The following is a 13,325-nucleotide window of genomic DNA, read 5'->3' as shown; positions in this document are numbered from 1 at the left end:
ACTTTAAATCCCGTTGAGAAAATTAATAAAATCTCGCTTAATCTTCGTGGATTGCCTATGTTTTTATCAGCTCTTGTTCGGAAAAAGTAATTTTCGATGGACTGCCAGCCTATGAACATCGACTTATTGTAAACTATGGTGTGAAATTCGCATTTAGTAAATTCAATTGGGAATGACCATCATCGCCAACGGTTAGGCTTACAAGACTTTTCCACTTCCAAGATTTTCAGAATTTCTTTGATGTTTCCACCTTATAAACGACCTCTGTCTCGTTTCCCTATAGCTATTTATTCGCTTTCTTCTTGAGGAATTATCATTCAGTTTGGTCTACCAATCTTCTTGCACCAAGGACTCCGTCTAGGTTTTTTTTTTTTACCTTGGGGAGTTTAATTGAAGTGAATTTATTTATAGCAGGCAGAGTAACTATCTCATGCCCCCATGTTTTAATTTGCTACCAGTACACTTCATTAGAACCAGGTACCCAGCTTCGAAGCCGTTAGCCCTGAGAACTTACAGTGTATTTATTTATCCCCTATTTTCATATTACAGGGTTGTTATCTAAGAAATTAGAGAAAGAGTGGGGGAAGGGATGTACTCCGTCTAGGCACGGACTATTTCATTTTTGTCACTCCCACCGACGTGCACTGCCAATGAGTAGTGTCACGCTGTAATGCTGACCGCCGTCGTTTGTTGCAGCGACGAGTGCGACGAACAACCACCAAGCGTACATCGGGCTGATCACGGGCGTGCTGGCCATGGTGGTGCTGCTGCTGGCCTGCACCGTGGTGCTCATGGTGCGCCGGGGCCGCAAGAAGGTGGCCCTGCTGCACAAGCACACGGCGCTGGTGTCCAGCAGCACCAAGCCTGGCGTCACCATCAACATGAAGGACCTCAAGATGAACATGGCGCTGTCCACGCCGATCATCAACAACGGCCTCACCCGCTCGCGCGTCACCTCCGTCAAGACCAAGGTAACGCAACGTGCACGTCTTACGTAGTAGTAACAGCATCTCAAACACTGATGTCTACAAATGATTCAGTCGCCTTCATAGTTGTTTAATGAGATAATATAATGATTGCGTTGATGTTATAAGTATCTCTCATGGCCGGTTTTTCCAAGAATTGTTAGAAAATTTAACGACTGTTAAACTCTAAACAGTTTGTTAATTAATAAAATTGTATGTTTTCAACACCAGTTTGGTTTAACAGATTGTTAACAGTTTGTTAATTTTAAATGTAGGATTTCGGGCAGTTAACTCGTTTAACAGTTAAATATGGCCGATGTCTCCACAGCTGTTCGAACAGAAGTTGCGAAATTAATAGTTTGTGTCTCTCTGTAGGGAATGTTTAGCATATGACTGGTAATATAACATTTAAAAAATACTTTGGACTGTTTAAATACATCAGTGTTATTTTATTTCTTTCGTATTTCGTATCCATAGTTAAGTGTTGGTTACGTTAAACAAAATTATGTTGAACAAATGGAAAATACATTAACAAAGTGTTAAAAATAAACATACTGTTAATTTAACATTTGTTAAACAAAATTAAACATTACTTGGACAAACTGGCCATCAGAGTTCTATTTTAAATTCCTTTCAAGAATCTGTTGACGCCTGCAGCCGTGAGAGCTACATTTGTAAGATGGCGACAAACAGTGAGAAAGCATTATGCTTTCCTCGAACTCAATTCAAGTCAATCTGTCACAACGGATCGGCCAGACTTTAGAACAAAATTCCATAATTTTCTTTAATTTAATTATTTTAGGACGCTTTATCAACTGCGATGGTTATCAAGCGTCTGAGTTAAATGAAGGCGGTGATGAGTCCAGGCCATCGCCGAAAGTTGCAAAGTTTTACGATCAGACATGCCACAGCAGCGGACAAGTTTCATAAATATTCACTCAGCGTCAAATACATTCAGATATGATATGAACTGTATAAATCTGCGGGATGTCCCTGTAAAACATGGGTCGTCAGCACAGAGCACGCTGGGGCTAGCCTCTCTTACCCGCGGAAAACGCAGTGCACTATAGTGCTCTCGTAGCTGCTAGCGGGTATGCTCTCTATCTCTCCCTGTTGCACGACAGTGCACACGGGATGACACCGCGTACCCATTGCACATTTTAGCGAGTGCTGACGACCACTGCTGTAAAGGGAAATAAACGGGCCGTCCTCCTGTGCCTGAATAAATAGTTGAGCGCGTACTTACTTTTGTGACTTCCTAAGCATCAAACTAGGAAACGATTGGTTGATCGTATCAGGAATAATGATAACGAACTTCTATCATTGCCTCCACGCTCTCCCGACTTAATCCCTCGTGTAGTCTATGTGAATGATTCAGTGTTTGTGCCACCATTAATGGTTGAACTCTGGGCTCGTATCATTAACACCTTTGCTTACATTGATGGAAACATGACACGGACTTAATTGCACAGTTGATGACGCGTGCTAAGTCACTAGAGGGCCACGTATCATGTCAAAAACACTTGAAATTGTTTGTGTAACTGTACAGGTTTGTGATCATAATGTTCAATACACAACTACATTGATTTTTTAACCGCTTCAGTCGTTTGTAGACACCCCGTACGAAGAGAATATCTTGCTTTAACTCTTTTTATCTGTATAAGACAGTGGAGATCGAAGCGATTTATTTGGCAAGGAGCCTTCGGAGAATGGAGCCATAAACTTTATATTTGACTATTTTACTGACGCTTAAGTATTTAAGATTCCCAAATAAATTCAGACGATTCAGGCTGATTTTCGGCATGCAAGGAGACGTACTATAGTGACCACGTTACTGGTAGTGGCTACTTTTAGTACGAGTTAGCCTCACATCTTGCTGTGTGCTTGTTAGCTTTATAGAAGATTCCTGGATTCATCCATTTATAGTTTTCTGCCGAAGGGCAACTCGTTCACTGCAAACGCAACATGGTCCAATCTTCCATGTTTTCTCCCATCTTCTTCATCCCTGCATAATATGATACAAGTATCTTAATATTATCTATCATCTGATATCTTTCTCTGACCCGAACTTTTTCCACTTCACAATTCCTTCTAGTGCATCCTTCAGTAGAAAGTTTCTTCTTAGCTAGTTTCGTTTTCTCTTTCTGATCAGTTTCAGCATCATTCTTTCACACCCTCTCTTTCCAACACAGCTTCATTTCTCATTTTGTCTGTCCATTTCACACTTTCCATTCTTCTCCATATCCACATTTAAATGCTTCTAGTCGCTCCTCTTCACGTAGCCTTATCCCATACAATACCACACTCCACACAAAACACTTCACTAGACTTTTCCTCAGTTCTGTTTCCAGAGATCCCCTCTTTTGCTTATCATCAGCAGGGGTAGCGAATTTTTTTTATCTCAAGGAGGTTAGTCTTTGGACAGAACTTCAACACATATACCAGTCGTTGAAGTTGTTGTTATTATTATTATTATTATTATTATTATTATTATTATTATTATTAAAACAGAAAAATAATGTTAGTGTACCTAAATGGCTTATTATCTTACATGTATTATGAAATAGGCTATAGCGTGGAGTAATTTTTACAGTCTTAAAACAGAGCACACAACGAGTGTTATGAAATGTAAGGATTTGCTTCGAATCATGCATCTCTCTTGACGCTTCAGCTACATGACTTACAACGTCGTTACGCATTTGTCTGGTTAGCCTGTTCGATCTCCATAATCACGAATTACGTTCCATATTTCTGCTGTGTTCGGCGCTTCCTTGGTATTCCCATATTTCTTTCGTTTATTCGTTTGTAGGGAAACATCCATCTTTGAATTCGAAACATTTGCTTTCTCTTCTAGTTCGTTCCATATTTCGTTTCAGACATTAAGAACAGATCATCATCATCATCATCATCATCATCCTTCACGAAGTAGGCCTCTGTAGATCTGTTTCGGCCCCATCTAGCAGTCTTCTAAAGAGTCTTCCTGGTCGACGATGTCCTGTAGGTTTATATTACATCATAATTTTTGGGATTCTTGAATTTTTCATTGTTCTTACGTGATCTAGCCAATTTAATTTGTATCTGTTGATTTTTTCTTCTACTGACTCTACTTCTAATTGTTCTAAAATTTCTTTATTCCTTTTCTGTCTAAAAGAGTATATCCTGCTGTCCTCCTGAAAAATTTCATTTCCATTGATTTGATTCTGTTCATGTCTTTTTTTTCTTTAATGTCCAAATCTCGCCTCCGTATAAAAGGGAGGGTAATGCTAGTGTATTATATATTTTTATTCTTGTAGATTTTTGTAGTAATTTAGCTTTTCATGTATTGTTTATTATTCCTAGAATTTGTGTAAATTTGGTAATATAGAAAACCTCCAGGCGTTACAGCGTGTTTCGTATTTAATACTGTGGCAGTGGAATTAACGGGACCGTGCGATTGGGTTTGGTTCCCCAGTTTGCAACCAGACCAAATTTCGCAGAAAACAATAGAAAACTAGTCGTCATTCTGTATTAGTGGCCTGTTGTGTAATTGTGTTTCAGACTTCACTCTGTAGCAGTGCTGTGATTTGTTTTGTTGCAGAACAAAGTGGCCGGCACCACGACGCCTGCGGGAACGGGGAAGGCGAATAACATCTATGGTCACATGGTTGTGGGGGAGGAGTCGGAGGACAGCGAGAACTCTTCGGTGTACCACGAGCCTTACAAACTGCTGCCTTCAGCCAAGCAAGAGTACGGCTGCCTGCTCAAGAAAGACACCCTGTCCTCCAGCAAGAGTGGCGAGTACACCGGTGAGTGCTTGTCTTTCGTCATTCTTGAATTTTTTGACTTTTATTCGTTACATCATTTTACTTTAATTTTATACATTTATTTGTCATTTTTGGGTGAGTTACTTTGTACAGTGCGTTCGCTTCCTCCTGCGGCCGGGCGACTGACCTAATTGCGTTCTGTTTCAACAATCAGTTTGCTTTACTGAAGCGCTTTAAAAAAAACGCCTCAAGGTGGTGGTTTCCGTGAGCAGTCAGTTTACGCTGTCTCTGAATAATCCTCACACTATAGACGAGCTGGAAAACGATATAACGTTCACGAGGATTTTTAATGAACTTCAGCGTGTGAATGGAAATTTTATCAGAAGATGTCAAGAATGCATCAGTGCAGATGGACACCACTTTCAGCATGTTTTGTAACGAAGTTAGTGCTCAAGTGATAACAATAAATGAGTAGGATAAGCTTGAGGATTGATACACGTCGCTAACTAATGCTCCGCGCTTGCTGGCCGGCCGCAGGGGGAAGCGAACGCACTGTATTTTGTATGTCATTGCTTCTTTTTTGCCTGCAAATTCAGTTTTACAGTTTCGCGTCTAAACTTCATTGGTGAACTGGTGTAATTTTAGTACGAAAATACTCTTCAGATGTTCTTTTTTAGGTTCAGCGTTGCAAATTACAACATACTTTGATTGTTTTTTAATTTTAAAACAGTCTTCCACAAAGTTAAGAGACTATTATCATGAAATATTAAAGAAATTTCTTCCGTCACACCCCAAACAAGTAATAAGAAAGTTGCAGTGATTTCGTGTATTCTTTTCTGGATATCGGTTGAACTGTGTAGATGAAAGAGAAGCATTTGTTTTGAACTAGCTTCTGTATCTAATGTAATTGGACAAAATATAGCATTATTTATGCCAGATGTCACTCTTAATTACTTCTGACGTTTGATTACGACGTGTTGGAACTGCCATGCCAGTCTCTATACCCGTTTGTTCAGTTTTGTGTTTGGTTATTGACATAGATCTTACAAGAAAAGAAATACTGCAAATTCCACCGAGTTTTAATAACTAAAGTGCATCACCATTGTAATGGTTTTACATTAAATAATAATTCACAAGAGACAAAAATTAAATTTTGAAACTTTCAAGCGTCACAGAATCTACTTCTTGTGTTCTTTGTTCACACAAACGTCACAGAATCTACTTCTTGTCTTCTTTATTCACACAAGCGTCACAGAATCTACTTCTTGTCTTTTTTGTTCACACAAGCGTCACAGAATCTACTTCTTGTCTTCTTTGTTCACACAAGCGTCACAGAATCTACTTCTTGTCTTCTTTGTTCACACAAGCGTCACAGAATTTACGGCATTATCACCTCCATTTCATTCAGAATCTAATAACCTAGATGTTGATACAGCGTCATAAAATAAATAAAAAATCAACCACAATCCTGTTAGACACCTTTATTGGTTATGTAACAAATATCAACTACGTAAACAATACATTTTGGTCAAGAAAACTGAATTATGGGTCGCTTGAGTTTTTCCTGACATTTTCCTTTTTTTTTTTTTCTCTCACAATTTCCCCTGCACTTCATTTTAGGCGGCATATTAATTACCATACGAAGCAAATTGGAACTCAATCTGATTAACCTCTACATGTGGCGTGGTTGAGAAATATCCTCCTAGGGAAAGAGTATTCACTTGAGTATAGGCACTCAAATATTAAACATTATTCATTGATCTAGCACAGGCCTATTATTTTAATAATACTGTGTTTATTATCTGTAAGCTTAAAGCATAAATGAACTCTGGGAATATGTAGCTAACTGAGTCCATCCACAGCTGGACATAAAGCCGGGAAGAAGCCCACTCATGTGACGGCATTCGCTCCGTAATCTTTTAATCCTTAAGGACTAGAGACAGACGGCGAGAAGAAAAGCAGAACTCATTAGCTGAGAAGTTGTGGAAGACGACGCGTGATGTCCGTCGGGGTTCAGTCCGGCGGTATTAGTACAGGGTGTGCTTATCGATACTAGTACAGGGTGTGCTTATCGAGACTAGTACAGAGTGTGCTTATCGATACTAGTACAGGGTGTGCTTACCGATACTAGTACAGGGTGTGCTTACCGATACTAGTACAGGGTGTGCTTATCGATACTAGTACAGGGTGTGCTTAGCGATACTAGTACAGGGTGTGCTTACCGATACTAGTACAGAGTGTGCTTATCGATACTAGTATAGGGTGTGCTTACCGATACTAGTACAGGGTGTGCTTATCGATGCTAGTACAGGGTGTGCTTACCGATACTAGTGCAGGGTGTGCTTATCGGTACTAGTACAGGGTGTGCTTATCGATACTAGTACAGGGTGTGCTTACCGATACTAGTACAGGGTGTGCTTGCCGATACTAGTACAGGGTGTGCTTATCGATACTAGTACAGGGTGTGCTTACCGATACTAGTACAGGGTGTGCTTATAGATACTAGTACAGGGTGTGATTATCGATACTAGTACAGAGTGTGCTTACCGATACTAGTACAGGGTGTGCTTATCGATACTAGTACAGGGTGTGCTTATCGATACTAGTACAGGGTGTGCTTATCGATACTAGTACAGGGTGTGCTTATCGATACTAGTAGAGGGTGTGCTTACCGATACTAGTACAGGGTGTGCTTATCGATACTAGTACAGGGTGTGCTTATCGATACTAGTGCAGGGTGTGCTTATCGATACTAGTACAGGTTGTGCTTATCGATACTAGTACAGGGTGAGCTTACCGATACTAGTACAGGGTGAGCTTACCGATACTAGTACAGGGTGAGCTTACCGATACTAGTACAGGGTGTGCTTATCGATACTAGTACAGGTGTGCTTATCGATACTAGTACAGGGTGTGCTTATCGATACTAGTACAGGGTGTGCTTACCGATACTAGTGCAGGGTGTGCTTATCGATACTAGTACAGGGTGTGCTTATCGATACTAGTACAGGGTGTGCTTAGCGATACTAGTACAGGGTGAGCTTACCGATACTAGTACAGGGTGAGCTTACCGATACTAGTACAGGGTGAGCTTACCGATACTAGTACAGGGTGTGCTTATCGATACTAGTACAGGTGTGCTTACCGATACTAGTACAGGGTGTGCTTATCGATACTAGTACAGCGTGTGCTTATCGATACTAGTACAGGGTGTGCTTACCGATACTAGTGCAGGGTGTGCTTATCGATACTAGTACAGGGTGTGCTTATCGATACTAGTACAGGGTGTGCTTACCGATACTAGTGCAGGGTGTGCTTATCGGTACTAGTACAGGGTGTGCTTACCGATACTAGTACAGGGTGTGCTTACCGATACTAGTACAGTGTGTGCTTACCGATACTAGTACAGGGTGTGCTTATCGATACTAGTACAGGGTGTGCTTATCGATACTAGTACAGGGTGTGCTTACCGATACTAGTGCAGGGTGTGCTTATCGATACTAGTACAGGGTGTGCTTATCGATACTAGTACAGGGTGTGCTTACCGATACTAGTGCAGGGTGTGTTTATCGATACTAGTACAGGGTGTGCTTACCGATACTAGTACAGGGTGTGCTTACCGATACTAGTACAGGGTGTGCTTACCGATACTAGTACAGGGTGTGCTTACCGATACTAGTACAGGGTGTGCTTATCGATACTAGTACAGGGTGTGCTTACCGATACTAGTGCAGGGTGTGCTTATCGATACTAGTACAGGGTGTGCTTATCGATACTAGTACAGGGTGTGCTTACCGATACTAGTACAGGGTGTGCTTATCGATACTAGTACAGGGTGTGCTTACCGATACTAGTGCAGGGTGTGCTTATCGATACTAGTACAGGGTGTGCTTATCGATACTAGTATAGGGTGTGCTTATCGGTACTAGTACAGGGTGTGCTTACCGATACTAGTACAGGGTGTGCTTACCGATACTACTACAGGGTGTGCTTACCGATACTAATACAGGGTGTGCTTACCGATACTAGTGCAGGGTGTGCTTATCGATACTACTACAGGGTGTGCTTACCGATACTAGTACAGGGTGTGCTTACCGATACTAGTACAGGGTGTGCTTATGGATACTAGTACAGGGTGTGCTTACCGACATATTCGGAGAACTGTGCCACTGTAAAATTTTACCACGTGTCGATAGTAGTTTTATAAAAAAGTGTCACGTGAAGAACTGAATTGCGATCTCAATGTTAATTTTAAATGTACTCACTCGAATGCAAATTTCTGAACTAATAATGACAAGGAGAGGAAATGTAATTGGCTGGGTCAGTGCCTAAGAAGACACTGCCTACTGAAGGATGCACTGGAAGGAATGGTGAACGGGAGAAGAGTTCGGGGCAGAAGAAGATAAGAGATGATAGGCAATATAAAGATGCATGGGCAGTTTTATGCCCAAGGGCATACCCTTCACTGCAAACCCAGCACTCTCCAATCTCCCTTCTTTTCCGCCTTCTTCGTTTCCGCGTGCGATTCATATAGCGTAGTGTTGTCTGTCTTCTTCTGTCCAGCGCATCTTTTAGTAGGCAGTTTCTTCTCCGCCTGTGACCCAACCAATTGTTGGGTAATAAAAATTTCTTTATCGCAATCGAAATAAAATATGCCTACGTTCTCTTCGAAATAACGTAAAAACGAGTTTATACATCTTTGATAGACGTCCTAATTCTAATTTTAAGCCATTCCTGCCACGTCACATTTTTCAGCTTTCACTCTTTTCTGTACGCCTACATTTGGAACATTCCTCAGCTGATGTTGAACCAAAACTGATATTGTATACTGTACAAAGTATTCACGGACTCTGTAGCCTGTATCATATCTATCTTCCACGTTGTCGGCACTCTTGTTATACAGTTTTACGATACATAGGTCACTGGAAGGTTAGTGACATTAAATTTGAAACTGGCATGACAAATGTGATTGGAGAGTCAATAGGAGTTTCGACATTCATCTTTTTATAATCGCAAACGTTTGGTTTACTGTCGCCTCGCCGTTTCTGTTGCGGTCTGGTACCTGTTGAAAGCCGTTCTCTGTAGAGTTTTTGTGCCTCTGAATCCTGAAATTCCAAGAACGTGTACAAATGCGTTCCTGCATTCTCGCCTCTGGATTCTTCGTAATTTAGGGATGTAATAAACAACACTCATATTTTAATGTTGTTTTTGTTTTTGCCTGTTGTCATTCGTTGTAGTACTGCGCTTACAATTACCTCAAAAAGAAATTATCCTGTTCAGTTTTGCTACAAAATTCATAAAAATTGTGTTGAAATTGTCATAATCCTTGCAGTTGAAACTATTCTTGCTTTCACAATCACAATATGTTGAGAGTTTAGGAAGAAAGCTTGAAGTCTATTCGATGAAATGTAGTATTTAAAAGAATTAAAACATCATAAACAAAGAACAAAATCATATACAACATGTTGAGTTTATTATTTCATTTTACTTCGATATACGAGGCGAATTTAAGGTCAGGGAATTCCTATTAAGATAGAACTAATGTAGCTCGTTCACTTTTTCCGATTTGCAATATACCCTGTTCTTCTCAAATATTGGCTACACTCTTCTGATATTTCAAATATGGATTCATCAGAAAATCATACCTGTAATTTAAAAAAAAATCTGGAATGAATATTCGACTCGTGGATGACATTTTCATAACATTTTTGTTTCTAATTCCTATGATTATACAATTTTTTTTTTATATTTCTCATTTTTAAAACAAACCAATAATAAATACAGTGTCTTACCTTACTCCAATCATTTCCAAATTGTTCTCTGACTTGTTTAGCCCATTTAAGTCTTTGCTTTGCCATTGCTGGTGTAATTTTTGCTTTCTTTCGAGGACGGCGTGCATGAAGTCCGGCATCGATCAACTTGCGACGGACTGTTGAATCACAGACATTTACTCCATACTGTTCCAAATACTTCCTTAGATCTTTACTGGTGAGTCTTCTGTTTTTCTTTGCAAGTTGAACAAGTTTTCTTTCAGTTCTTGGGCTGATTATTCTTTTCCGACCACATTTCCCTACTCGAGAAGAAGAGGACTGCTTATCATTATCCAAAGCCTTCTTCACTCTAGAGACTGAAGCTTGAGATATCATTTACCTTTTCGATATTTCTTGTTGTGTGTATGTTCCTTCATGCAAAAGACACTCTACCAGAGCTAATTTTCTTGGCGATAGATCACTTGCCTTTCCCATTTTAATAAATTTTTAACATTCACACAGAATTGAATACAGAGACTATAATTCACAGAATTAATACTTATATATGCACAAAACAGATGTATACGTTCATTTGAACCTTCACAACAATGTAAACGCAAAGAACAATTTGTTTAAACCATTTCTTAATTAATTTTCTATGTTTCCAATTCCGCCAACATAATATAATAATTTCTGAATTCCCATAACAATTGTAAAATAAGAAAAATACCAATGTACAACAATGCTTTCCGGCATTGTTAGTAGTAAATATATCCTATATCAGTATAGTAATATTACAGTATATACCAATATTCATCAATTCAATGAATATTTGTGAAGGAACTATTAAAAAAACCTTTAAAATTAAGATTATTCTAATAATTTTCACACCTCTGTAACAGAGGTCTTACAGCTGATGAAGATGAACGCATTTCCATTTGTGCAGTCATCATCATCATCATCATCATCATCATCATCGTGTAACCACACATGTTTTTAATCACTTATGCAATGTTCAGTGCCAAATACTGTCAATGCTAGCAATAGTGTTTCCCAAATAACTTAATGTAAGGAAATTTACAATAAAAGTTCTCTGCTCTTGTTAAGTTTCGATTCCGTAGCATCCATGGCTATTGTAACGTCAAAATTTTGTAGTTAGTCTATAAAACAAATTCAGGTATTGCAATTGAAACTTAATCTACAGTACAGAAGATCAGTTGTGTAACCGAATAGATATTTTAACACCCCATTAGTTTGATAAATGATACATGTCGCTTCCAGCAATTTCACACAATCCGCTAACATAATAGTTCTAACTAGTAGTTCTAATAAAGTAGATGCCAGAGTTACCCCGTTTTCTCTAAAAATGTAGATCAACTTTGATACTGAACTACTCAGTTCTGTGGTGTTAAAGGAGACTGTCGTTGTGCTCACAGACAACTGACAATTATTTTTTGTTAAATTCCTTCCCACTTTTTGTCTGGATGGAATTTTTTTCAAATAAGTGCATGCAATTATTATAATAAGAAGTATAATTTGTTACCGGTATGTCTTCCAAAGCAAACTAAATTGTTTACCAAGTTTGAAATGAAACTAGGACCAGAGAATGCAGGGTGGGAGAGGGACGGAGGAAGAAGAGAGAGAGACTTGACAAGTGACGTTAATTAAACCGAGATTTCACGCCTTAATGAGAAATACTGTCTGAGAAGTATGGCAACGACTGCCTCTCCGGCCAGGCTCACAGGCCGCGGGACAGATCTTAATTGCACGCGAAAGCCCCGATGTAAAGTGTCAGTTAGAACCCTTCCTCTGCTCTACCTCCGCAGCTCGCTGGCTCAACGATCCTGCTTCCACTTCGAGGAAGTGTTGTAGCCATTGTTACAAATGATTCGTGTTGGCGGAATTTACTGAAAATGAATTTCAGTTCAGAAGTACCCCACATGCCGGTTTCATCACTGATAAGATTCATCATTTCTGGTAACTAATTGTTTTGTAACACAAATGAATTCGTTTTGAATTCCTGCTGATCTTCTGGACTGATTTCCATCATGTTCAAGACTTGCGAGTCAGTTGGTCAGAGAGTAACGCACTTGGAATAATTCTTAATTTGAAATTAAACCAGTGAATGGTAATCTATTCAAAATCAAGGCAGATTATTTTGTTCGTATTTTCAATCATTACATAAAACACACTGATAAAAGCAATAGCACCGTTCTACTAAACGAAAATATTTTTGACAGGAGTAATTATTTTGTACAGACTTATTTAGACTCTCATTCAATCCTGAGCAGATGGAAAAACTATTTTGGGCAACTACTAAATATACATAGGCCAAATAGAAATGATCGGGACGAAATTAAAATACAAACTGCTGAGCCATTTATACCGGAACCCACAATTTCTGAAGTCGAAATTGCAATACAAAATCTGAAAAAGTACAGGTCTCCAGGTATCGATCAAATGCCAGGAGAATTAATACAAGAGGGTGGAAGCCCATTATCTAGCGAAATTATAAACTTGTACTTGCTATTTGGGAAAAGGAAATTGTACCAGAACAATGGAAGGAGTCTATAATCATACCTATTTTTAAAAAGGGGGACAAGACTAACTGTAGTAACTTTCGAGGAATATCACTTTTGTTGGCGTATAAAATTTTATCGAATATCCTTTTGAGAAGATTAACTCCATATGTAGATGAAATTATTGGGGATCATCAGTATTGTTTTAGGCGTAATAGATCGACTATTGATCAGATTTTTTTGTATTCGACAGATATTGGAGAAAAAATGGGAGTATAGTTATTCATAGATTTCAAAAATGCATATGACTCGGTTATGAGAGACGTTTTATATAATATTCTTATTGAA

The 13,325-nt window shown here is 39.1% G+C and overlaps 1 protein-coding gene across 6 annotated transcripts in view; it reads left to right on the top strand.

Annotated features, from left to right (window-relative positions):
• Window positions 1-13,325, top strand: part of LOC138692977 (discoidin domain-containing receptor 2-like) — a 1,165,919-nt gene that overhangs the window by 1,044,173 nt on the left and 108,421 nt on the right. For all 6 annotated transcript variants that reach the window (XM_069816409.1, XM_069816408.1, XM_069816411.1 and 3 more), the window contains 2 exons: window positions 697-971; window positions 4,543-4,750. In XM_069816409.1, coding sequence (XP_069672510.1) covers window positions 697-971; window positions 4,543-4,750 — 483 coding nt within the window. The remainder of the gene's footprint in view (window positions 1-696; window positions 972-4,542; window positions 4,751-13,325) is intronic.

The sequence above is a fragment of the Periplaneta americana genome, chromosome 17 (genome assembly GCF_040183065.1).
Source record: "Periplaneta americana isolate PAMFEO1 chromosome 17, P.americana_PAMFEO1_priV1, whole genome shotgun sequence".
NCBI classification, from domain to species: Eukaryota; Metazoa; Arthropoda; class Insecta; order Blattodea; family Blattidae; genus Periplaneta; species Periplaneta americana.
This window is presented reverse-complemented; position numbering and strand designations above follow the sequence as displayed.